Below are 26,515 nucleotides of genomic sequence, written 5' to 3' on the forward strand. Positions count from 1 at the left end.
AACATCATTCTGTGTTGCAGAAGACTTAAAACTAGCGATTGAGATCATAATCTCATTATGAAAATGTTTACTGATAAATCAAGTGACAAGTGGGTCACTTTCTCATAGACTTCTAGAGAAACCGACCTCCTTTTGCAACCGCACGTGTCGCCCCCTGCTGGATTTCAGATAGAATGCAGGTTTAAGGCGTCCACATTTGCAGCACTTCGCCAAACCGGATGCTTTGTCCATTACTATCATCCAGTCTATGGTTCCAGTCCACACCAAGACGCTGTACTGAGTGAACTGCTTGAACGCGATTTGACCAAAGCTGACCAAAGCTCTATTCTGTGAAGTATATTTAATGATTTCAGAACTACTTCTGAATTTCATGTGTAAGAGTTATAGAATAAGATATATTGTAAAGGAAAGTAAAGTATTACATTAACAGAACCAAAGAGTTATGTTTCAACGGCATTGTCATTATCATGAACTTAGTTTCAAGCACAATGCATTTGGCATTTGAGATATATCTGTATATAACTGTACTTACACTGTAATCCACCGCAGTCTAAAGTGAGAGCACTATAGATGAACTGACTTAAAGACAAAATGTTCATCATATAATGAGTATTTCCTGAGTTTACAGGCCATTATCACTCCTACTGGTTTCTAATGGCAGGATCCCACTTAATGTTGAAGGCCTTAATCGCTGACACACGTCCCATTCATTTGAAATGAAAGAATCTGTTTCTGTTCGCATGTCACTGTAATGTAGCGGGTCAATATCTGACTTTATTTCATTAACGTATTGTACTGAATCAAAGATGCAACAGCGATTAGTTGTTGTAAAATATCTTAGTGGCTAATTTTAAGACACAGGATGTGTTCACTTAAAGCTGCACTCGTGGTTTTCTTGTCCGCTAGGTGGCAAAAGAACTATCTGGATCTTTACCTGCTTAAAGGTGCAATATGTAATACTGACAGCTAGCGTTTAAAATAGTTACTGCAGTACAAATTAAAAATACTGGAGAGAGTCGTCTCCCCCGGAGGTTGCCAGGCTGAGACCGCAGCAATCACAACAATAGCCAGACATTTCTCCACAGCACAGCGGAGTAGCTAACGCTAGATGCTGGCTATATTGACAGTCATAGAAGCCCGTGCTCAGAAGCTAGGTCGGGTAGAATCTATCTCTGTTGATCCCGTTCATTTGTTTGCGCTTTCATGGCGTGTACAGCGTTCCAGCTGTAGCGCTGGGTTTACATGTTTACAGGTATATCTGGCAAACTGGGCGGTTGATACCAACACACAGGCCGAAACACAAACCAACATTATGTCACGGAACACAAATTTCAAAAGGAGAAAATACTGGCATTAACATTGTTGTCAGAAAAGGTAGTACTTCAACTTAGCATGTTTCCTTAATATCTGACGATGACACATTGGGGTCATTTTTGGAATTTTTACAGTAAATAAAATACATATTGGACCTTTAATGTTTGATTTTCTTCCCATCTACTCACAGACTTTTCCCTTTGGTGCTGGGCAGGTTGTTTGCGGGGAACAGCTGCCGGCAGTTAGGTTTTTGGATCTCTGCAGGTGCCTCGCTACAGGCCACGCCTTTCACATTACACATGTTCATCTGATATAATGTTCGTCGTTGTTGAGTGCAGCTTTAACTTTACACATCATGTGCGTCACAGAAATACATTATAGAGCAGGTGGGATTTGATTTATAAATGTAGGAGATTTTTAGAGCTGGATCAAATGGGCAAATACTATAAATCACTTTTTCCCTCATTGTCTATACTCCGTAGTAAACAGTGTTGATATTTATTAACAAACTTGTGCTAATCATACAGACCTCTGACCAGTGTGACAATCTAAAGCCGTATTTGGCTTTACGACAACACAGTCTATTCTTTTAAAGCCGTTTCACTGTCTGCCCAACATTGCTAAAGATTTAATATAAAAAACAAAGAAGCTTTGGCCACTGACAGCCACATAATGTGCAGCATGTTAACTACCTATTTACTACTGTGAGCCTGAAAAAAAAGGGCGCCAAAGTGCATATAATAGCAAGATAAACTTACAGAAGAAGATTTAGAAGTTTGAGTTCTGAGTTTCAAGTCAAAACTCAAATATATTTTTTTTACACTGGCCCTAATCATCGTCCGTATAACCAAAGTATTACGATTTTTTCTTTTTTATTAACCAAAACTAAAAGCAATTTCCAGCCACTTTGTTGGAGAAAAAAGAAAAAGAACTTTCCACACATACATAAAATGACTTGGACACAGACTGTACTAATATTATAAAATGGCATTCTTTCTGTAGTTTATGTTCCTGTTGCACAGCATGTACATTTTTTAAAAGCTAGTATATAGTTGCTTAAACCAAAACGGTTTCAAATATTTTTTTTTCTGAAGACTATTTTTTTGGTTTTGCATTTTGCAACTTCTTCTATATATACACAGTTGTTTGACATGTTGAAATATTGAAATCTCTTCCTATTGTCACTTTTGTATAACTTCAAATAAGCATTTCCATGTTTAATTGATGTGACTGATTGGATCTATGGCATTATCTACTCTGTTGGTGAGTACAGGATTTACAGCATGAGTGCATTACATTACTGGAGAGGTACTGTAGTCTCGCGTTGCCAGACCCTCCTCCAAAGTGCACTGAAGGAGGGTCTGGTTACGCCACATAGCATTCGGGGATGGGAGGAAAACATGCTCTGGTTTAATGGCATTTCTTTAAACCAATCAGAATCGTCATGGGCGGCACTAAGCTCCGCACAGAGCCGCTGCAAAATAGTCGAGACAGATAGTCTACAGAGCTACCCTGCAGAGATCTGAGGAGCAGTTAACCATAGTCCTCAGAAATTCACCGGATTTAAAATTCCAACACAAAGAAAGAGGAAGGAAACGGGAAAGACATGCATCCGGCGGAATTTCCTGCAGCACCGGAGCAATCCCGGAAGTGGAACGCGAACGATATGGACCAACTTAAAGGATACATTGTGTTTACTGTTGAGATGGATAAATGTTTTCCTGTTCAAGTTCAGCAATAAAGAGTACTCCAGCTGTACTGTCACAAACCGCTTGCTTCCTTTAATTCAAAGATCTTCAACAGTGGGTCGGGGACCCCTAGGGGGTCCTCAGGCTTACTGGCCTATAGATAGGTAAGCTAGCCACTAAAGTGGCCATCCACAGATACAGTTAAGCTTAAGGATTCACTGTGCCACATGTATGTTTAACATTAAAAAATGATGTATAAATACATGAATGTCAATTATTTTAATACCTTAGTATTGTATGCACTATCAAAAGGTATGTGTAAAGGCCTTAGGCCTCCCTACACGTTATTGGAGGCCCAGTTTAATATGCAATTTCATACAATATGTGGTGGGGGTCCATGCTCCGTCTCTCTTTCAGGTAAGGGGGTCCTTAGCCTTAAAAATGTTGAAGACCCCTGCTTTAGTTTATTCTCCACTGATCACTCACAACACATCAGGAGTGAACTGCCCAGTTTTAGTGATGAGAAGAGGAAATGTGTCTCAAACTCTTGTTACACATTGACTAAGACGTGTAAAAGTAAACTGTGTGCATAAGAGGATTTCTTTAAGAAGGCTTTTTAAAAAGATTCACTCTGGTTTGATATGTTTTTATATTTCTGGTACAGCACTGTATCCAAAAACAACACACATGCATCTTAACAGGATCACGTGCATTAGCGTAAGAAAACGTCAACACATTTTAGAAAGTAGTAAATGTTAAGGTTTAAAAAGAAAATGTAACACTACATTGAAGTTTGCATATACAGTAAATAACAACATAAAATATAATGGATTTTTGGTCTATATCTTATCTTTTTGGTCTGAAAACATTGTGTCTGGAGACAGGAAGAGCACATGCCAGTCTCCATAAAGCACCTTATATCAGCATCTACAGTACATGTATACGTGTGCATGTGGAGACAATGCATTTAATCATAAAAAATATACATGTTCAGCCAACCATGTTGTCATTTTGATAAAATACACGTGCGTTACAGGTATGACTGTGAATTACATTCTATTCTATTCTCAACACATCATAAAAAGTTAGATTAAAATAGGCTAACACACATTATTAGCGACCATCACAGCATCATTTCCATTTACTGTGTGTGTATATATATATAAAAAAGTTGGCTCAGTTGTACTGTGGAATAAACTTTGTTTAAAAAAATACTCTACTGTTGCACATGAAATCCTCGAGAACTGAAGGAGATATCACCTGTCGCAGTTCATGATATTTTAATAGTTTTAAAAGTGAGCCTATGTAACTTTTGAAAGAAGACGAAACCCATTCTACCTCTTACAAATTAAGGGTTTTAAAGAAATGAAACGCACCCTTGCTCAATTCAGTATACTCACTGGTTTTCCTGCTACAGCCTAAGGCCTCCTGTACACTGGCTGCATGGCGTGAGCGTGGCGTTTCTGTTGCGTGGCGGCTGCGTGGCGTTTTCTGTCTTTACACACCAGAAACGTGTCTGATGCGGCGCTGCTGCTAGCCTTGTCTGTACACATGGATGTTTCCCATTGATAAAATGAAATACCATGTTAAACATAAATATATACTGATTTGATTACAGCAAAGACAACGTTGGCAGTATTGACGGCAAAATAGGCTACAGAATATTTTGTTCTTTATTGACAGGTGTAATATTAGAAAATCAATAATTATAAAAAAATTTTATTACATTTATATCTGCATTATATCTGTCAAAACCTAGAGACTTTCAAACATCAAAATATCATTTATTAATATGTATTTGTGTCAAAATGACATAATACTTGCCTGGAAACGCTTCCAACACGCTTGCGTGTCGCGTGAAAAATAGGCATCCGTCCTATTTCTAGCAGGCACGCGTTTTCGGCACCTGAGAGGTGCGTGTCACGCAGGCAGTGTGTAAGCTCTAACCTGTTAACATGGGAGCCAAAATAAAAACGGACACGCCACGCAGATGACACGCTCACGCCACGCAGGCAGTGTGCACTTGGTCTGCTGTGACCAGTAGCTTATGGTGGCTGATGTTAGCTCCCAGGAGCGAACTTTTGGCAGATATAGCTGTGTAAAAAGACATTGCTGAATCAGTTTGCTGAGTTTGTGACTCCTCCTCTTTACTTGTGCATTTACCATTATCCTGTAATAGCCACTTGTGTCAACAATTCAGCGTTAAAGCAAAGCAATAGTTACAGTCTCACTTCAATTCTCCGAGGCAGAGTTTAAGGCAATGTTTTTTATGCTCTGTGAAGGCGTACCTTCGTATCACATTATGAACTTGAGATGTAGGACAATATATTCTCTTCTTTTAACTGCAGGAGACAATATTAAATATTTACTAATACAACTTTTAAGGCTGCAGATATAGTACACTGAAATGTTAATGATGTTCAGTGGTATTTCTCTGTCCTGAGAGTTGATAGAGGACCAATATTGTAATGAATTATTCCGCTGGGAGCATTAAATCTGTAGTCAAGGGCTGTTTCTGACCTTGAAAGGGGTCTTTGGAGCAGATTGTGTAAGTGTTTTAACTGTCCTCCATTAGCATCTCCTCAATCTCCCTGTCCCAGTTGTCATCACGGTTCTCATTGTCGGCCAACATGTCGTACTCCTGAAGTTCCTCCTGCAGCTCTCTCTCCCAGTCAGGAGTCTCTGCTGAAAAACCCAATGCTGAGTCACTCATTGAACTCTGATAAACAACTCTGCTAATTAAGTGACAACCCAGAGCAACAAATAAAACTTACCCTGATGTGTGCTCGGTTGCAGAACCAGCTGTTCCATTTCTTTGCGTAGGTCGTCCTCATTTATCTTGCATGAGTCAAAAGCATCGCTCACAAATTCAGTCACAGGCGGGCTGGTGGAGATCTCCTCTTCTTCCTTTCATAACAGAAACAGAAGGAGGTCAGGCTGTATCTACACTCATTTTAGTTCAATAACTGCTTTATACTCAGATTTTCTTGGGTATTTTATTCTTTCTAAACTGGTGTCTTACCTCCCTTGACTTTGGTTTGGTACTGCAGACGGCAGGGGACGTTTTCAGTTTAACTACATCTGCAAAAATATAGTTTTTTTACATTGCCTCTCAAGTACATTAACATAAAAATAAGGTGATATTCACACAGTACCAGTACTCAATAACATGACAAGTGCAGACTAACGAATTTCCCCACTGGGGATCAATAAAGGTGTCTCTTATTTTATTTTATCTTATCTTATTAGGCAGATTATGTCACAAAGCCAAAGTACTATGTTCAAAAGGTTTTCGAAATGTCCTAATGTTAACTCACTTTTTTGTTTATTACACAATATTTGGCAAAACCTCACCCCTCTAGTTGTGTCAAATGATTCACTGACAAGAACACTGAGACGTTATAGTGTGTGGTACCCTTTTGATGAAGAGTCTTGGGAGGACTTTCTCTCCGTTCAGCAGCCTGTTGTGCTGCTAGAGCTGTGAGCTGAGCTGACTGTTTGATCAAAGACACACGGTAGAAGTAATTCTTCCAGAAGGCTTCCTCTTTCACCCTAAAATGAATGACATAAAGGAATAAGCAGTCATCTCCTGTGGTGGACTCTAATATTTCTGTGTTTTAATAAACCCACTCTTATGCGGGGATACGTGTGATGAAAACACATTAAAAAAGTATGACTCGAGTGTCAAAAACACTCACTGTTTGGGGACCAGATGGAAGCGCATCTTCTGAAGGAGCTCATCTTCTTCCAACATCACCATGGCGACCGGATACATTTGCTCAAAGTCAAAGTGAAAATGCACCCCAGCTGGAGGATCTCGCAAAAAATTTCTTTTGTCCTGTCAACAAATGAAGCAATAAACTCAAGTTACATTTTTATTAAAATATATACAGATTCACAGTCAAAAGAAATGTTTGATATTACTATTATTGTAATATAGATTGACGTCATTACTCTCTCTCTTTTTATTTATTTCTTCTATTTCCTATTTTTATTCTTTTTGTCTTTGTGTATTTTTCTATCCTATTTATATTTAATGTGTGTTTTGGTTATTTCCCCATTGTGAGATCAATAAAGTCTATCTTATAGAGCAGGGTTTCTCAAATGGGGGTCTGTGTACCCCAAGGAGTACTTTGGAGGACTGCAGGGGGTACGTGAGCATTTTTTTCAAAGATTTTGTCACTGTTTTTGTCACTATTTCGACCTGTTCTTGCCTTCCTTCCTTTGTTCTACTCTTCTTTTTTACTCCAAGTTTGTCGAAATTTTTGTCGCTTTTTTCAACCTTTTTCAAGGTTTTTGTCACTTTTTTCGAAGTTTGTCTTCCTTCTTTCTACTGTTTTTTTTTTTTTACAAGTCTGTCGCTTTTTACGAAGTTTTTGTCGCTGTTTTCTACATTTTTGATACTATTTTCCACCTATTCTTGCCTTACTTCCTTCTTTCTACCGACTTTTTACGTTTTAAGTTTTTGTTGCCTTTTTTCATCAGCATTTAAATGTTTTTCAGTTACATGGCTGTTGTTTGGTAAATCTATCGCTGGCCAGGGGGTACTCGGCTTAATAACACAATTCAAATGGGGAACATTATTGAAAAAAAGTTTGAGAACCACTGTTATAAGGAGTAATACTCACAGCTGAGAGAGCTAATATCTGTTGCTGTATGGTGTCCTCTTCATTATAACCAACCCATGGTGGTACAGCAGCACCTGGAAACAATGAAAGCTAGCCTGTAGTATTGTCCTGTGATATCACATACTTAAATATCATGCAGACATACTTAATACAAAAATAAGCATAGGCCTACTATTCACTACTTACCAGACGTTTTAGCTTTTTTCTCTTGAACAAATCTTTCTTGTTCTTTCTGGAAATCACCCAAAATGGTCTGAGGGAAAACAATAGGCTAAATTATTCAAAAGGGCAAATGTCTTTAGAACAAAGAAAGAAGTGAAGGCATTTAAATGAAGAAAGAGAGAGCAAGAGATATTTACCTTATCAATAATTCCATTGATCTTCCCTTCCTCCACACTTTTCTTTAGGGTTTGTGCTGTTTCGACGACAGACTCGGACAGTTTCTTTGAGGCACTGCTGGCGAAATTATAAATGTAGCCTGCAAAGAAGCAAATACAACAAACATTAACGGGGTTACACGGGTCATACTGTTACAGCAAAGTCTACTACAACTACTACTAGTACTACAAAGTTCCCCAAAAGTCAGAGATATCCGGTCGCTGACTTTTTTAGAAAAAGATTCAAATTGGATGTAGACCCTGGTGTATTTTGTGAGATGGCTGACTAGATTAGATTAGATTAGATTAGATTCAATTTTACTGTCATCGTGCAGAGTACAAGTACAAAGACAACGAAATGTAGTTTGCCTCCAACCAGAAGTGCAAAAAAAAAAAGATGGCTGATGAGACTCTGGATCAGATATTTGTTTTTTTTGCCCAGCTTCTGGTCCGAGCTACATGATTGGCTGTCACTTACTCTCACCTTGCCACACATCCTCTTTTATATGGCTAATATAGATTCATCAGTAACAGATTTAGTCAATATGATTATTCTTAAGGGTAGATATCATATTCATTGCAGTAAGTGGAGATGTTCTAAGCCTTCACTTGTTTGGTTTATAAATTATTTTACATTGTTTTTTTCCTCACTGAAAAAGATCAAATCTAGTAACATTGCAAGAAAAATGTGTAGTGACATATCTAGGGAACTACTGTTTTCGCTAATCTCCCTTTGTGTGCCGCTCTAAATGTTCATTTTACTTTCTCTAGCCTTTTTGCTTTTGACCTGTGTATTATAGCTCCCCCTTTTTGGTTTGTTGTTGTTTCTTTGCTTAGGTAATTCTATCTTGTATATTGACAACATTTGTATTGTATCTACGCATGTATATTATCTTTCCCCTACGAGAGTTTAGTAGGTAAAGTTCTACAAAGTTTACTACTTTATCAAACCTACCACTGAAGCCCTGAGCCTGTTGGAGAAGCTGAGGCGGTTGGACAGCAGTCGGTGGGTTTGCGTCCACATTCTTGTCTTCCTTAACAACGACAACAACAGACGCTTCTTCTTGGCCATTTTCTTTTTCTATTCCAAGCCACGTTCCCCACTTCTTAAACATACTTTAACTAGCTAGCTTATCAATAAACTTAACGGGATTTCGTTAACATGCTCTAATGATGAATACTCAGCTTTATGTCTGATAGTTTGAAATAATAACTACGGAGTAATGGGAGTAATAGATGGTGACGTTTTAACATACAACTGCTTCCGCAAAGTTGTTAAGTTTGACCCTAATGTCTACCCCGTATAACCCTACAGGTTGTTATGGAAACATACGCGCTCCACGCTATCGTTACCTAACATAGATGTGGTATATATCTATGGTTACCTAACGTTGAGTTAAATTGTAACGCGAGTTAACGAGCTAGCTAGCTAAATAGCTATTTGTTGCGTTTAGCTATGTGTCAAACTCTAGAAAGGAACTTCAAAGTCTCAGCTCTGGTGTTAAAATATGGTTGTCTCTCTAAACATGAAGTAACGTTACAACAAGCTTTAGAGAAAAAAACTCTTACCTTAACGTTACTTGCTAGCGAACTGACGGTAGATGGCACGCTTGCGCTGTGTTTTGCTCCACTTGTTATCCCTGTTGTCCATGGATGGAGCTAGGCTAGCTTAGCTTATTTAAACTCTCCTTACTGTGCTAGTGTGTGTGTGTCGTTCGCTTGGTTTATCTCATGAAGTAGGATACGGACTGAACTGCGGCGTGTAAAACACTGGACCTCCCAGCGTACTCCACCAAACTGTTAGCACGAGCGAATGACTAAAAAGTAATTCCTTTGAAAATAAAACAGTTGCAAAAGATGAAGTATGTGTAACGTAAACCTGGGATATAGCTGCGTGCCACCCCGACGAAGCTTTCGTGTTCACCGGTTTATCCAGAAGTTGAATTCTCAGGTAAGGTTAGCCGTTTAAGCATGCGTTTTGTAATACTTTTTGAGAAAGCTATGCACCTTACGGACTAAAGTAACTTGTTTCATGTTAAAGTGCTTGTTTCACAGTTATTTCAAAGAGCCAGTCTGTTTACTCAGCTCGGGTTTGCTTATTTGTTGGTACAGGCGAAGATGGTTTCCATTGTGCTGCTCGACATTGTTAGTGTGTTTAATTCTCTCACACATAAGAGCATTACGTTTAAAGTCAGCCTGTCCGGAGTAAGACAACAGGTGTTTACGCAGCGTTACAGGTTTCTTAACTTAGTGACACAAGAGGATGCATTTTTATACCATTTAGACGGAGGCGAAACAGCTTTCCTGACAAGCCAAGTTACTAGATTTAACACCCACGCGTTCATTTTGGGTCTTTAAGAGGAGTTCCTTTCAAATTTAAGAACACGTATTTAATTTTAGTCCAGACATTATAACCATAAAAGTCAGGAATCTATGGAAAGATTACATCTAAAATATAATAGTATCATTGGAAATATAGAAATAAAGTGAGCGGCCCAAAAACCACTGAAATATATGCTGAATCTTTCAAATTAGAGCCATTGTGTTAAAATACTATTTAATAAGAATGTATAAATTCGTCTTTTTTTAGGGGTGGACTAACTTTATCTTTATCCCAAAGAAAATGAATCAATTTTTTTCTAAGAAGCTTATTTAAATGTTCTCTCACTGCAATGACAATAAAAGTACATTCAGGGATATTGTTATAGTGACCCCATGTTCCATAATTTGATCCTACTTTTTGTGTTTTGTTCAGTGGAATGGTGCACTCATGTTTGAATATGAACTTACTGTATTACTCAGCAAATACATGCTGTGTTCACATTATTGTCAGTGATGCCAGTTAAATCCTGCACCATGTCAAAGACAATAGGCTCCCAATAGTCATTAGTTAGCAACATCAACAGCATTCTGTATGCACACGTTTACCTTAATTATGGAAACCCATTTGGGTTTGTAAAGTATAGTATTGCATATATTAGGCTCTATTAAGAATTCAGAGGTCTTTTATATATTTTTTTATTTAGTTCGCATTTATTGTTATGATGTAAAACTGTTAAAACCTGTATTATATTTCAGACTGACAATGGTACAGCATTCTATTATCTGTTGCAGTATTGGCTAATAATTAAAAGCAGACATTACAAAGTGCTTCGCCTAAACAAACAATCAATCAATCAATCAATCAATCAATTAACATTTATTTATATAGCCCTTTACAGCAACCGCAGGTATCCAAAGTGATTTACACCAAGGAACAAGAAAAAAATAACAGAGTAAAATCAGAAAAGCTTAGGCTACATAAAAGCAGGAGGAAGAAAGGAAAATTTCACAGCACTACAAATGTTTTAAAAGCCATTCCAAATTAAAAGTTTTGAGGTTAGGTTGAAAAAGAACAGCTGCGCCGGTAATAATGCAAATGTCAGGGGAATTGACACAAATGCATACAAATAAGAAACACATGATCCAAAACAAGGTCAGCTATGAAAAGTATTTAAAAAAGCAAAGCATAAAATGTATTAAGAGAAAAGAATTAACAGGACAAGAAAGAATATTTACCATGTAACATTTTCTTATTGTATACATGCAGTATATATTCCTAAAATTATTTTGTAGCATCTTCAGCCACTGGCAAATGCTAAGGTAGCTGGTATTAATGAGTCTATAAAGCAGTCAGTAGTATTTTCAGGTAACGCTCAGGTTCAGGGGGGTTTAAAAGATCAGTGGTAAAACGTGCTGAGCTGTAAAAGTGATCAGTAAAATCTTCATAATTTCTAAAATTGACTGTCAATGAGTGTAACAATGCAGAGATGGGGGTATTATTGTCTTTAGTACCAGTGAATAGCCTAGCTGTAGTTTTCTGATATTGCAAGGGTGGATAGTAGATTTCAGAGTGAGTTACAGCTGGGTTTCATCAGCATAGAACTGGAATAGAACATCTTTACAGATTATGTGCCTGACAGTATTTTCGATTGGGCCCAAGATTGAGCCTTTTTAACCCTCCTGTTGTCCTTGGGTCAACTTTGACCCAATTTCAAAAAGTTTTTATATCAGAAATTTGGGTTTTTTTCAACCAAATTTTCAACAACAAAAAGCAACGTGGATGGTTCTCTACAATGCTCTTCACAAGTAAAATAAGTGATCAGTTCGCTACTTTCATTGAATTTTATTTAATTTTATAGCATTTGAGAAAAAAAAAGGATAAAAGAACGTTGAAAAAAAATGACAAATGTTGGGAAAAATCCCACAAAAAATGTCAAAAGGCACAGATTTTTTTTTTATAAAGCCATTGGAAAAAGTGACAAAACTTGGACAAAAGTGACAAAAACATCAAAATGTTGACTCAGACAAACAAAAAGTTGCATGGTCGACAGGAAGATAACACAAGGGTTAAATACAGTGCCATTTGGTCAACAGTAATGTATTTTAGTAAGTGCTTATTATAATTTTGTTTTTGTCTGGATGTTTTCATGTTTCCTTTTATAGCAGTACCATGAATGCTGAGGGATATAAACATGATCCACACTACACAGAAGCAGAGAGCCTTTGGCATGGGATGCAGAAATCAGAAAATCTGGATCAGAGGAGCAAAGATGGTGATGGCTGGAAGCTGGTGGATGCATTTCTTTCAGGAGGAGCACCGTGGGGATTTACACTGAGAGGGGGACTGGAGCATCGAGAACCTCTGCTCATAACCAAGGTAAATACCACTTTGTTAATTTAAAATACAGCTGAGAATTGAGGTGGTGTGTGAACATTTGCAGATGATTTTTTATTGTTTAACCCTTGTGTTGTCTTCCCTGTCGACCATGCAACTTTTTGTTTTTCTGGGTCAAAATGTAAAAACAATTCCAACGTTTTGGTCGTCTTTTTCAACACTTTTGTCACTTTTTTGAAGTTTCTGTCAACATTTTTCTGCGTTTTAGAAGATTTTCCCGACATTTTTGTCACTTTTCCCGACGTTTGTCACTTTTTGCGATGTTTTTGACCTTTTCTTTCCTACGTTTTTCAACGTTCTATTATAAATTTTTCTTTACGTGCTATAAAATTTAATAAAACACCCAAATTTAATTAATGTAGTGAATTGATCATTTATTTAACTTGTGAAGAGTTAAATACATTTTTTGTTTTAAAATTTGGTTGAAAGGAACCCAAATTTCTGATATAGAAACTTTTTGAAAATGGGTCAAATCTGACCCGAGGACAATAGGAGGGTTAAAAAGGCTCAATCTTGGGCCCAATCGAAAATACTGTCGGGCACATAATCTGTAAAGATGTTCTGTTCCAGTTCTATGCTGAGGGTTAAAAAGGAACTGCACACTATTTATTTTTATTTTAATGCGCTGCACGTACACTCACATACATTCGTGTTGGAATGTGATGTTGGACAGGTGATTTTTTTATTTTTTTCAACAAAATACATGCATATGTAAAAACAGCTTTTTCTGCTTAAAATTAGCTTGTATCTGTCTGCTTGGATTTTAAGTTTGGTTCAGCCGAATTAGTATTTGAATATTAGTCAATGAAAATTAGATTAATGATACAAACATAATCATTCCCTTCAATATCGTGAATGATATTGCAATCACAATATCAGTCAAAATAATCTCAATTACATATTTTCCTAATATCGTGCAGCCCTACTAGCAGCATACAAAGTCAGTTAGTCAGTTTGGTCTAGACTGAGCCGACAGAAATATCTACTAATATCTACTGGATGGATTGCCATGACGTTTTGTACAGATGGTCACGGTCCTCGGAGGAATCGCGCTGATTTTGGTCATAACCTGATTTCATCTAGACCATGCAGGAGGTCAAGGTTTTATGAGCTAAGATAGTAAACGTGGTAAACTGCTTAAAGGGACAGTTCACCTCAAAATAAAATTGGCAATTACCTGTAGTGCTATTTATCAATCTAGATTGTTTTGGTGTTAGTTACCCAGTGTCGGAAATATCGGCAATAGAGATGTCTGCTTTCTCTTGAATGTACTGTAAGTAGATGGCACTTGGAGTGCTCATAGCAACAAAAAATGAAATTTGAAATTCTCAACAGCCATGTCTTTTCCCAGAAATCATGACCTGGTGACTCAAGATAATCCACAGACCTAGTTGTCAGCAGTTTCATGTGTTGTTTGAACAGATCTACACCTGCCAACCGTATCACCACACAGAAGGAAGCGTACTCATGGACGAGAGGCTCATGCGAGATGTAAACATTAATGGCGTCCTCCTCAGCTTAGCTCAGGTGAGCTAGCAACGTCTGTTAGCTATCATCTAATGTCCACAAGCTAGCAATGTTGGACCAGGAGGGACTTCTGCGCAATGATATGGTTGGCGGGTGTAGTTCGGGAAAAAAGAAAATAGTTCCTCCATGAAACACAACACACACAACCAGAGTAGAGACTTTGCTGTTGAGTTTTTCACAAGCCAAGAGTGCTATCTTGTTGAAATTATATTGGAAAGAAGTCAGACATCTCTTCGGCTGATATCTCTAACACTGGGCACCAAAACAATCTAGATTGATAAATAGCACTAAAGGTGTGGTCTTTTAACATTAACATCAACATCCTAGGATTGTCATTATTAGCATGTTAGAATGCTGACATAAGCATGTAGCTTAAAGCCCCACTGTGCCTAAGCCTTTCTTGTTTAAGTACATTCGCTCATTTTTCAAATTCATACACACATTTGGACATGCTCTTTATGTTATGTGTGAATAAAAATACATGCCATAAGCTACTCCATGGAGAGTGTGAACTGTCTTCTTTTTAAGTGTGATTTGTGCAGTCTTGCGTCAGACATTGCATGTTCCAAAAAAATTGTGACCATTTGGCAAATTTTGGCTGAATGTGTAGTAAAGTGCTCCAAAGCGAGCATTTTTAAATCCCAAAAAATAAACTAATTCAATAATAATAATAATATAATTCAAGAGAACGTGCTCTGTAGCTTGTAATCCTTGTATGCCATGACTTTGTTAAATTGGTGATGAGTCACAATATGCATACAGTAAGAGTGCCTAAACACAGTGCAGGCCAATCAGCTCTGAGATCCCAATGTAACCTCACTTCTCTGTTGACTGTGTAATGATTTACTACAAAAGACCTTGCTAGTTAATTTGACATGGTAAAATGCCAGCACCTGTTTGTTGGGAGCTGTGTCCCTGCTTGATTTTTGTTCGTCGTTTCTGTAATGCACCCCCCCCCCCCCAAAAGGGTCCAAAGTCCAACTCAGATGGACGAAATTTAGGATTCCAGGCTTTATATGGGCTTAGAGCAAAACTGTTAGGACCACCTTCACCGCATTACCGTAGGTTTTACAATCATGTTGTTAAAAACAACAAGAATTCTGACTATTTTAAGTCTTTAAGCTGTAAGATTAAATGGCTAGATCACATTGCTGAATTGTGTTGAGTGAACCATTGCCGAGTTGGACTCCGGTTCTTTGGTTTGATATTGACAGCATTTTATTGTTAATGTTTTGTCACTAAATGCCACATCCTTGCTCCAAGGACCAATGAAAGTGGACCTGTTTGCATCTGATGGTGAGATGTTAATTTCTTAGAACTTTATAAGGAACTTATTCATTTTTTAATCGTTTTGCCACGGTCTTCCTTCCAGTTTTTTTTTTTTCTTTTCAGTAACCTCATAAAGTAAATTGGTCATGCACTAGACTTAACAGACATTTTTCAATCTGTCTTGAAATGCTTTACAGTTTAGTTTGCTGTCACTTAGGCCACGGTGTGTTTAGATCCCACCTGGGATGCTTTGCTTTCTAATATTTTAAATTTCAGTTTGGAGGGTAGTAGGTTGTGGTACAAGGAGCAGGGGAGGAATGTAGGAGCTTTGTTTGATTTGCTGAATGTAGTGAATTATCTGTGACAGCCCGAAGCCCATTGGAATGGCATGATGGGATAAATTAAGTGAGGATTAGTGATTTGCGCTCTTTTGGAGTGACTCTCAGAGTATAGCCATTGATTTACAAAGGCATGTTGAGTTATTTGTGTTATCTAGATAAAATTAACCTACAAAATTATTAACTATACAAAATAGTAACCTTACATTGTAGAAAGGTCTACACTATGTCTACAAAACCCTCTCTGCTTAGTACTGAAAGAAATGTTGGAGGCCTCCAACATTTGTCTTATGTCTAATGACATAAATATGCGGACATACTGCAGACATAGTATGCATGTAAGCCTGTATGTACTACCTGATGTAATTTGTTTTTTATCTGTCCAATTTGTTTTGGAGGGGTATTTCAGAAGAACATATTGTAGGCTGTCCTTGCACCCATATGTGCTTTATGTCCTCTTTTTTTTGTGAGCACTGTTTTCTGTCCTGCCTGAACAGGTAGGGCTACAGTGATGCAGGAGCTAAATGGTCATAATTGTTGTTAGACTTGATCTGCTCTATCAAAATATGACCATTTTGTATTTAACAATAAAACACAGCATTGTCTCTGTTTTTCTGGGGAAAAGTCTAAGAAAACACAGTCAAAGTCAAGTCAGACTGCTGTTTAAATCAGTTCCCTGTCTCACTGCGTACTACTCAACAATGTAAGGCCGGCTACACACTGTCTGCGTCGCGTGAGCTTGTCAGCTGCGTGGCGTGTCCGTTTTTATTTCGGCTCCCATGTTAACAGGTTAGAGCTTACACACTGCCTGCATGACACGCACCTCTCAGGTGTGGCTCAAAAACGCGTGCATGCTAGAAATAGAACCGACGCCTATTTTTCACGCGACACGCAAGAGTGTTGGAAGCGTTTCCAGGCAAAATAGATTAGGAAAAGATGTTTATATGTCATTTTGACACGAATACATATTAATAAATGACATGTTGATGTTTGAAAGTCTCTAGTTTTTGATAAAAATGCAGGTATAAATGTAATAAAAAAAAAAAATTGATTTTCTAATATTGCACCTGTCAATACAGAACCTAATATTCTGTAGCCTATTTTGCCATCAATACTGCCAACGTTGTCTTTGCTGTAATCAAATCAGTATATATTTATGTTTAACATGGTATTTCATTTTATCAATGGGAAACATCCATGAGTCCAGACAAGGCTAGCAGCAGCAACGCCGCGTCAGACACGTTTCTGGTGTGTATAAACGTAGAAAATTCCACACAGCCGACACGCAACAGAAACGCCACGCTCACGCCACGCAGGCAGTGTGTAGCCGGCCTAATGCAGTAACACCCATGTAGATTTGTGTTAAGCTCCTACAGTTACCTATAGTTTAGCCACAGTCCATTTTACGGTTTGTCAGTAACCTGTAATAGAAGTCAGTTTGTTACACCCCATTTTTTAGTAGTGATAAATATCCACTTGGCATTGTTTTCCTTTTTTCTTTAATTAAATCTCTGTTTGGATTTGGAAGGTATGTCTGCATTTTATGTATTGACCTAAGAAACCCTTTTTTCTATTGGCTGTTTTTTCACTTACGTGCATTCTCTCCAGTTGCTGAAATGAAAGATGATTATTAAAAAAATAAAGGGCCCACAGTTCGATGAGAGGTTAAGAGTATTGGTAAAAAAAAAAAAATCCTGGATCTAATTAACATTCTTAACATTCTTCTCATAGCTCAGGTTATGCTCATGTTCTTCATGGACTTTTAAGTCGTTAGTCTCAATAAACTTATATAATCCGGTTTTACACAACACAGCTGGGCATGTACCTCATACATATATTTCCTGTGCCAGGTTCACATTTTATATGGAAGAAAATATTGTTTGCTCTTAAAGAACCAGTACCACCAGACACACTGCAAACGTGTCTCTGTTCTTACACGCTGTGATAAATCACCTGCAGGTAAACAGGTTTTATGCATTATTGAATCATTTGTGTGCTAACATTGTGGGCTTGATTTGGCTGTTTTAGGATTGCTCAATCTCTGGGGCAAAGATGATTCATAGAGATTAGCGTTAGGGCTCATGGGAGGATTTGTGTAAGTCAGGTTTTGGAGGTAGGGTTATGGAATGCCTATTGATCAGTTAGAAGATAACTAATGAGTCAGTGTGTGCTCTTTGAAGTTATTTCCACCTATGTTTTATCTGAATTTCAGAAACCGAGGGTCACTGCCATGTGTAGGGCTGGGTTTCATTAGAACTTTTTCAGTGCTACTGCCAAAATGATACCCGTGTTTTGGCAGCAAGACCAAAACCATTCCTTTTTTGATGCCTCACTTTTTGAGTAATATAACTGTTTTCCTACGAAACCCTTCTTGAACTTTCAAAAGAAGTCAAGCTTTTCAAATTTTGCAGGCTTTCACACACACAAGCAGCTGTACAAGAACTTTTCTTAAATGAAATGCAGTCTGACCAGGGCCGTAGCCAGGGTTAAAAATTGGTGAGGTCCAGAATTCTTTCTTTTAATGGAGATTATTTACTGCATTTCTAGATGGGCAAAATTAATTCCAAAATGACACCTACAAACTAAGGCTGGATGTTATATCTACATGATAGGGTCCAACAGTAAGGATTGACTGATGCCCCGGAGCCAGTAAAAACTTACATCAGACCAGGACATACAATCAACAGGTTGCCCAATTGGGCCAGTGCTAAAGAAGAAATGAGCGAGCCGCACACATCTGCTCAGGCCTAACCTCCAAGACTTCCCTCTGCTCTCAGCGCGAAGACAAACGCAGACCAAAAATCACATCTCTGTACTGTATTTTTCGGCTGACTGCCAATACATCATGTATCTTGGTGTTTTCTACAAAGTGAGCTCACAAAGTGTTCACTTGTAAGTCAAAGCCAGATGTGAGATGTCTCGAGCACTTTTATTTTGACTGTGATCAAAATAAAATTCAAAGACAGGGATTCCTTCCCTGTTTGAAATTGTACAGCTGATGAAGTGTTTGAACTACACTGCAGACTGGATTCTCTACTCATAGTGGCGGCTGACTCGTATGAACGGTCGTCCAGCATGGGTTGAACGCACATCGCCAGGTCATCGGCATGGCACCGTCTCACTCGCTCTTTTATACTTGTGTGCTGGTGTCTGCGCTGGTGTGTGGTAGAGCGAGTGAGAGAGTGACTGGTTTTTGCTTCGGAGCGAGTACCGAACTCGGTCAGAAAGCTATAGCAGGAAAAGTAGTGCATGGTGGTGGTGATGGCGCAGTGGATATGACACATTCCTTTGGTGTGGGAGACCTAGGTTCCATTCTCACTGCGATACATCAACCAATGTGTCCCTGAGCAAGACATTTAACCCCTAGTTGCTCCAAAGGCATGCAACCTCTGATATATAGCAATTGTAAGTCGCTTTGGATAAAAGCGTCAGCTAAATGACATGTAATGTAAACCCTCTCCTTGATTTCATGTTGTTCGCGGAGCAGGAGAACCTGGAAATAAGTAGAGGAAAATGCTCAATACCAAGCCACGGCCAAGCGAACCAATCAGTTGTTGCCGTTTGCGTCGCTGCAATATGTAGTTACCTTTTTTGCGAGGTGCACATCAGGCTACGGCGTAGATTTAATGCAGGACCATAAATTGGACACTCATAGACCTGAAGTGAATGTTACATCCAGTTACAATTGTACACAGTGTTACAGTTGTACCAGTGGCAGGTTTTCCTCTCCTGCGTAATAAAATATACAACTGTGTAAATAACAATTAAAACTGTAGGCAAATGTCAGCAGTGCGGACCTGCGCTGTGTCTCGCTCCATGTTAGAGGAGAGGAGTGAGGGCGGGGTTGCCCAAAGGTATGAGAGAGAAGAGATGCAAACACAGGCACTGCTTTACATAAGAAGTGGGTTATGTAATGCAACATCAAACTATATTGATATAAACTGTAGGGGTGCAACAGATCACAAAACTCACGCTTAGGATCGGATCACGGATACATTTTCTGGTCAGCACAAGAAAGGGCAGACAATTAAAAAAATCAAATAAAAAAATGTATTATTGAAAGAACTGTCATAAACCACAGCACGTTCAAGCGGAGGGGCGGGGGGGGAAGCAGGGTTCCCTTTCCCGGGGAAAACGACAGACTTTCACCCTGGAAATGTGTGTTCCTTGGGAATGTTTTAATTCAAACCATGATCGTCGTTTTGGTGACTAAACTTAACCGTCGTTGCCCGCCGCATAACGCTCACTTTTTGTCACCTAAACTTAACCACAATGTCCGCCGAAACGAACGGCAGCTTGCGGTGCCCTGTACCCGGCTCGAAGCCCCCTATTCATGGTTAACCCAACTACCAACTGCCGCTAATACAACGGAGCTCTGTCGTGAGTGTTGCTCTGTACGGATCAACCACGGTCCGAAACCCCACTAAACGGTATTGTTTCGTGCCATATCTCGTCTGAAAATCTATCAATATACCGCCCAGACCTACCATATCTCTAGCGTGACTAAAGATGTACAATGATTAAAATCCACCACTTGGGAATGATTCTTAAACTACATGCCACCAACAATGACCACTGTTACAGTAACTATCCCGTTTCTCAGTCTAACATGGGTATTACTTGCTACAACCAAATGTAGTGCAAGAAATTTGCAAAAGGCAGAGATGCTTTAAACATCAGTCTAACTTACAGCGACTGATGAAACTTAAAGTACCACACACAAAAAACAAGCTATGCAAAGGTCAAATACTGCATGCATGAGTTTGTTTATGTGGTTGCTGATGTCTTGTCAAACAGCAATGAACATTGTCGTGATGTGTGCAGGCAGTGCCTAAAATCATCCAAGAGGTCTGAGTTCAGTGCCCTATCAGCTCGCTGCACAGAACATCTGTCAGCAGAAAAGACACATTCCTTACCCTCACCACCACCACATCCTTCCCTGAATGTCCCACAGAGAGACATGTGGCTATTTTTGAGTATACCCAGGCATTCAGGATGGCTGGAGTTTGACCGATTAGGGCCTAGAGGAAGAATAGTAAACAAAGGACATGGTATGGCTCATGCTGATTGGGCTGCCATAGTGAACATTTTTTGAAAAAGCACTATCACCCTCCTACCTCGATGTTGTGTAGACACTGCTTTTATTTGCCCTTGTTTTTTCCTTTTATGCTGCTGCTTGACACAGTTTGTTGTTTTATATATATATATATTCTTAAATTTCTTATTGTGGAGCCATGTTTCCTGTTAGGTTGTTTTGAATTAAAAGTCAGACTACTGTGCAGCCCCAGCGTGTCACACAGATGTCCTGGCAAGTTGTTGATCTTAAAACATCCTTTGTTTGTATGTACAAAAAATAGTAGAAAACAATGACGGTAGTACTGTACAGTCCTCAGTTTTTGGACTGACCATGTCCATCTTTTTTAAATCAGTAAACCCAATGTCACAAAGTTTTAATTTTCTCACAATGCTTCAAGGCTTTAAGGATGAGTCTGATTTTCTATAGTTTTAATTGGCAACAAATTCCACGAAAAGACCAAAACCAACAATGAATACTAACAATCTTACAATCCTACTATGTGCCATAGTGCTCCATTATTGTCCAAAAACTATTAAAACGTATCAACAGGGTGCCCTGGTAGCTCACCTGATTAAGTGTGCGCCCCATATACTTAGGCTCTGTCCTTACCATCGTGGCCCGGGTTTGAGTCCGACCTGTGGGCCCTTCGCTGCATGTCTTCCCCCCTCTCTCTGCCCCCTTACTTGTCTTCAGCTGTTCTATCAAATAAAGGCCAAAAGTTGCTGTAATACAGTTTGCAACATGGCCTCCATTAAGGCCGCACAATATATCGTTTTTTATCGTCCTCGCGATATCAACTGCTGCAATAAACACAACCCAAAAAGGCTGCGACACTTTTGTGTTAGTTGAAAGAAAATATCAGTAAAAACTGCACTTAAAAATGTAACTGTCATTTTTTTTTGTTGTATTTTAGCAGAATACTAAAGGCAGCAGAACGGAGTACACTTTAATATCGGTTCATTTATCTCAAGTAATATTGTTATCGCATATTGCGTATTTTCCTGATATCGTGCAGCCCTAGCCTCAATCTACCTTAATCTTGCATAACCCGCTACCACTAATTTACCCTTGTGAAAGACGACCAGTTTGCCTAAATGTAATGTCCATTTGTTGCTTGTGTACCTTAGGTAAATGTATTCAAACTAGTGTTATAAAGTGAGAATGATTTTCCAGGTTTAGTAAAACAGTTTAGACTGTTTTGTGTTCATTTTAAACCTGGTAACCAACTGTAAACACATCATTCAGTGATTCAGTTTCTCGACAAAAATACACTACCATATCAGGACCAGCTCAGGAATCTAGCCAGTCATTAAAACTCTCAGTCCACCCTGCCTTAACCCTGCCTTAAAATTGGTATTGTAGAAAAATGAAAAGGGGCTTTGATTTGAGCTATCTTGGCTCTGGCTTTCTCTGTTGAGGATAAAGGCCATATAAGACGTAATGGTCTGTAAATGTACACATACTTTTGTAGTTGAGTCATACAGCCCCCTCTCACAGGTTGAGTGGAGAACTGATAGTCAGCTGCAGAGCTTGACTTTTGTGTGTTAACGTGCCAACTGCCAAGCAAGTTCTCAATGCTTTTCTTTCCACACCGAGCCGTGCTGTCTTTCTCCTCTCATATCTGACTTACTGCGTCAGTGTGAGGACAGCACTGACCTTCGCCGTAGAGGTGGTTTTGTCAGTTTAATATCTTATATGCAGTGGGTCTGATGGGATATATTAACACTAGCAGTTGCGGACTTCAGTGCGCTGTGCTCAGTTCACTGTACTTCCCTTTGAGAGATGTGTTATTCCAGGTGTCTGCCCTCAAACAAACACAATGCAGTTTGTTTTTACAGCATGACACTAGCTTGGACAGCAGCTTTTTGAAGTAGTTTTATAGCCTTTGATTCACGTCTTTAGAAACTAGCCTACCTGCTGTTAACTCTGGTAAACAGTGTTTCTTCTGTTACTGTTACCATATAAAATATATTAAGAATGTCAACAAGAAACTGCTGGCTTTTTGGTGAACATATCCCTTAAGCATCTTTAGTTTTGTAGTTATACTGCCCATGGTTTTAATGTATCTGCTGCCATAAAGATTTGATTAATAATTGCTAGTAATAGTTTCTAATATTAATTCATATATAAAAAAATGCTAACATAACATTTACGACTTACCAAAAAATGTACGGTTTCTGATGGCATGTGTCAGGCTCCATGATTTCAATATACCTACAGGTTTGGTCTTTCATAAATGGTTTCCTGCGCTGAAGATGCTTTGTAATAAACACTGAAATATGTGTCCAAATATTGCAGGTTCTTTTTCTTGTCGCCTCAATTCACAATCAGGGTCTTCTTGTTCTGAAACGCAGTACACAAGTTACAACATAAGGTCACGTTAGCAGAATCTGCACCACAATAGGCTTTAAAACCCACGGTAAATATCAGGGGTTTGCTTATCACAGGTTTCAAAGTACTGAGAAGCAGTAAGTAGCACCAAGGTTAGGTTGTATGAGGTTACTTAACCTCTTTCACAACACTGTGGTTGGAACCTCTAGGGTATAAGAAGTCTTTTGGCACCCACTAATAAACTGGATATTCTCTATGTGCCTGTGGCCACTCTGATAAATACAAATATTTAGCACTGTGTGCATTAAAGGCACAATCCTCGATTGGTGGGCAACACCCATTATGGCCCTACTGTCACATTACAAAGGCAGAGGTCCATAAAGATCGTTTGATCAAAGAGGTTATAATAAGATGTGAAACGAACGTTCTTTTTGCGCAACAGCCACAATTGTGGACTGAATGCTGCCGTGAATAATATCAAAGTACCGTTAAAAGCATAAAGTATCAGTTACCTTCTGTCATGAAGAGCCACAAGCAGTGTTCTTCTGCTCAAATAATCCGGGTAAGAATCCAGAGCTAGCGTTTAGGTTTCCCAGCGATCAGGTAATTATTGACAAAAAGATGAAATTGAAGACCGACTTAACTTGACAAACTGGCTTGGCAAAAATGCTAACATGCTATCTAATGTTACACAAGTTTTCTTTATATAACCTGTCCTTTTACAAACTATAGGCTTTAGCGTAGACCTCTATTCCAGTAAGTCAGTTTAGACAGGACTGTCTGATTGCCTCTAAAAGACCCTTTCCATGACAAATTATTATTAGAGGCCGATTAGGTCTTCCTACCATTAAATCTGCCTTCCCATGCATGAAAAATCCCTTAACTTTGCACATAGGTCCAGTCCTATGCTAAACTTCCTCAACTGGCTTTGCGGTCTGAAAGTTCCAATGGGTGGTGCTACAGCAACTTTGAAAATTCATAATAAATCCGTCGTACATGCTACTGTAGCACTTTGCAACTTTAACTAAAATGTAGGCCCGCGTGAGCAGAAATGTTCATATTCTTTGAGCTGCGAGGAATTATGAAGTCCATCATCTGTTTTTCTCAAAAACTGTACAACTAATTAAACTCCCCTCAGTTTTTGCTGAAATGACACCGAAGTTGCTCCACCGCATCTTCGGACTGTCATCCACAAAAGATCCTGCCAGATTTCTGCAAAAAAAAAAAAAAAAAAAAAAATTGCACTTGCTCCCGCAGTGCATCTAAATGTTTTACTGTAAACTACTATTGCAAAATCTTGATGATTGAATCTTGATCCAATGACCTATGGTAGAGGTAGTGTGGTACATTTCTGAATTTTATCTCAACTTGAATGTTTGACAATACTTTGAATTGTATCCTCATGTAAGCTATTGCAGTCAATGGGAATAGAAGCCATGGGCAGTGATCGTTTCAAGCATGAATGAATGAATGAATGAATGAATCTAACTACAGGTGTCAGTGTAAATAGGCTATTCATGATTGTAATTTTTCTGTTTAAAGCTTCTTTTGACTTATTTTCTTTCTCTCTAACTATATATTTGTAATTAAAAAAATTAATCGGAATAAGGTTTGTTTCCAAGTAGGTTTTCACATGTAAGGAATTTGCCTCGGTGTTTGGTGCATAATTAACATTTCAAGAGGAAATAAAAATAAAAGCATTACACTTGTTTCTGAAACCTTATCCATATATGTTTACCATACCATGTTCGTTGTTTGGTAGCAGTTTTAAATGGATTAATCCCCTCTCGCAAGTAGGAATGGTATATTTTACGTATCTCTGTTATTAATGTAAGCCCTTTGTTCAGTCCGAAATGGCAGCGACTCAGCTCTGCGGCTGCGTGCAGATGTTGTATTGACGACCCAATGATGTGTCTCCTCTTGTTGTTGTTGTTGTTGCATTATTATTATTATTATTATTATTATTATTATTATTATTATTATAACCGACCTTCTTGGTTTGATGTCCTCTAGCAGATTGCACAGATTGCACAAGTCATCTTCCTCTCTTAAGTCAAACAGAAAGGCAGAGCAGTGTTTTTGGACTTTGCACTCATTAACTGGACTGCACAGACAGCTAACGGCTGTTAGCAAACATTAGCTACGGCTATTTAAGTCAGCTAACATTTTCTTTAGCATGTTTTATCCTAAGTCTGCTCTTCTCTAGTTTTAGTTTGACTCAGAGACCCAATATGTAATTGTTATGGAAACAGATTGGCTAGAGGAAGCTTTGACCGAAAACAGGACAAGGATTTATGTTATGGCTAAAGATTGCCAAAATGTCCTGTATCATGCTAACCAGCTAGCTTGCCGGCAGAAGTTGGCTTCCTTCAATATATTGGTATCTTTATAAAATATGTTTTTCCATCTGCTGTGTTTATGTTCCAGGTTGAGGAGGGCAGCAAGGCAGCAGCTGTGAGTCTCCAGGTGGGAGACGAGCTTGTCAACATCAACGAGATTCCCCTGAGTGGCTACAGGCAGGAGGCAATCTGCCTAGTCAAAGGCTCCCACAAGACCCTCAGTCTGGTGGTGAAAAGGTAGGTAACCAATCCCCATGCCCTCTCCTTCTACATCTGCTGCTGTCACAAGTGCACCACCCCCTGAGCCTAACCGGTCACTATGGTAACATTCCCAACAAACCAAGGTGATAGAGGAGTGGAGACAGAGGATCCTGGCCCTTGCAGCTGTTTTTCTGTGTAGTGTGTCTGTAGACTTAGCCTGGTGTTTCTAAGCTGTCACATGAGTTTTCTGCAGCTAGATGGTCCTGTTTTGCCAGGTTGTACTTGGTTGCAGGGAGGAGGCTTGTGACACAATTTTTCATGCGCAAGTTGAAGGAAGGAAGTGAGCCTATAGGTGACATCATCTGCACTATTAGATCACACGCAGGCAGGTGTGGGAAGGACAAACAAGGGGAATGATGCAAATGACAATATTTGGCACTGAGATTGTTTTTATCAGTCAGTTGATCTCACGTCCCCTCTGGGATAAGACATTTCTAGTTTGCTTTTTTTCTTCTTCTTTGCAGCACCACACATTTCACTCTTTCTCATTGACCAAAGAACAGACTGCAGTGGAACAATAAACCCACAATAAATGATTACATTCACTTCTTTTGTCATAGGCCAGTCCCTGTGACTTATTGACTCCAAGGTATTGTTGAGTATTCATATCTTGTTTAACTGATGAATCATTTGTCAACTGAGTCCTGGA

General features: G+C 38.8%; 2 protein-coding genes across 6 annotated transcripts in view; one reads left to right on the forward strand and one right to left on the reverse strand.

The window, feature by feature from the left end:
• Window positions 1–5,127: 5,127 nt before the first annotated feature.
• Window positions 5,128–9,305, reverse strand: LOC120565280 (synapse-associated protein 1-like). Of its 2 annotated transcripts, none has more exons than XM_039810934.1 (9): window positions 8,963–9,305; window positions 7,990–8,108; window positions 7,817–7,883; window positions 7,631–7,704; window positions 6,701–6,840; window positions 6,418–6,554; window positions 6,025–6,083; window positions 5,777–5,909; window positions 5,128–5,684 (listed from the first exon to the last, which is right to left on the reverse strand). In XM_039810934.1, the coding sequence occupies exons 1-9, from the start codon at window positions 9,120–9,122 to the stop codon at window positions 5,560–5,562; spliced, it is 1,014 nt and encodes a 337-aa protein (XP_039666868.1). In that variant the 5' UTR covers window positions 9,123–9,305; the 3' UTR covers window positions 5,128–5,559. The 2 variants fall into 2 exon arrangements, with proteins under 2 accessions (XP_039666868.1, XP_039666867.1); XM_039810933.1 differs by having other exon boundaries at window positions 5,128–5,687; window positions 8,963–9,299.
• Window positions 9,306–9,613: 308 nt separating this feature from the next.
• Window positions 9,614–26,515, forward strand: part of shroom2a (shroom family member 2a) — a 40,924-nt gene continuing 24,022 nt past the window's right edge. For 2 of the 4 annotated variants that reach the window (XM_039810924.1, XM_039810925.1), the window contains exons 1-3: window positions 9,614–9,958; window positions 12,493–12,706; window positions 25,694–25,842. In XM_039810924.1, the coding sequence (XP_039666858.1) occupies window positions 12,500–12,706; window positions 25,694–25,842 (356 nt within the window). In that variant the 5' untranslated portion in view covers window positions 9,614–9,958; window positions 12,493–12,499. Of the gene's footprint in view, window positions 9,959–12,492; window positions 12,707–15,332; window positions 15,548–25,693; window positions 25,843–26,515 lie in introns of those variants that run through there. The other 2 variants (XM_039810926.1, XM_039810929.1) reach the window with 2 other exon arrangements.

The sequence above is a fragment of the Perca fluviatilis genome, chromosome 9 (assembly GCF_010015445.1).
Source record: "Perca fluviatilis chromosome 9, GENO_Pfluv_1.0, whole genome shotgun sequence".
NCBI lineage: Eukaryota > Metazoa > Chordata > Actinopteri > Perciformes > Percidae > Perca > Perca fluviatilis.

What these genes read in the sequence shown, in the direction of transcription:
- LOC120565280 (XM_039810933.1), bottom strand. Translation starts at nt 9,122, where the DNA reads ATGTTTAAGAAGTGGGGAACGTGGCTTGGAATAGAAAAAGAAAATGGC. An exon ending in ACAGGCTCAGGGCTTCAGTG is followed by an intron (nt 8,109 to 8,962) that starts GTAGGTTTGATA and finishes GCTTCTTTGCAG; the next exon opens with GCTACATTTATAATTTCGCC. An exon ending in AGATATTAGCTCTCTCAGCT is followed by an intron (nt 6,841 to 7,630) that starts GTGAGTATTACT and finishes ATTTGTTGACAG; the next exon opens with GACAAAAGAAATTTTTTGCG.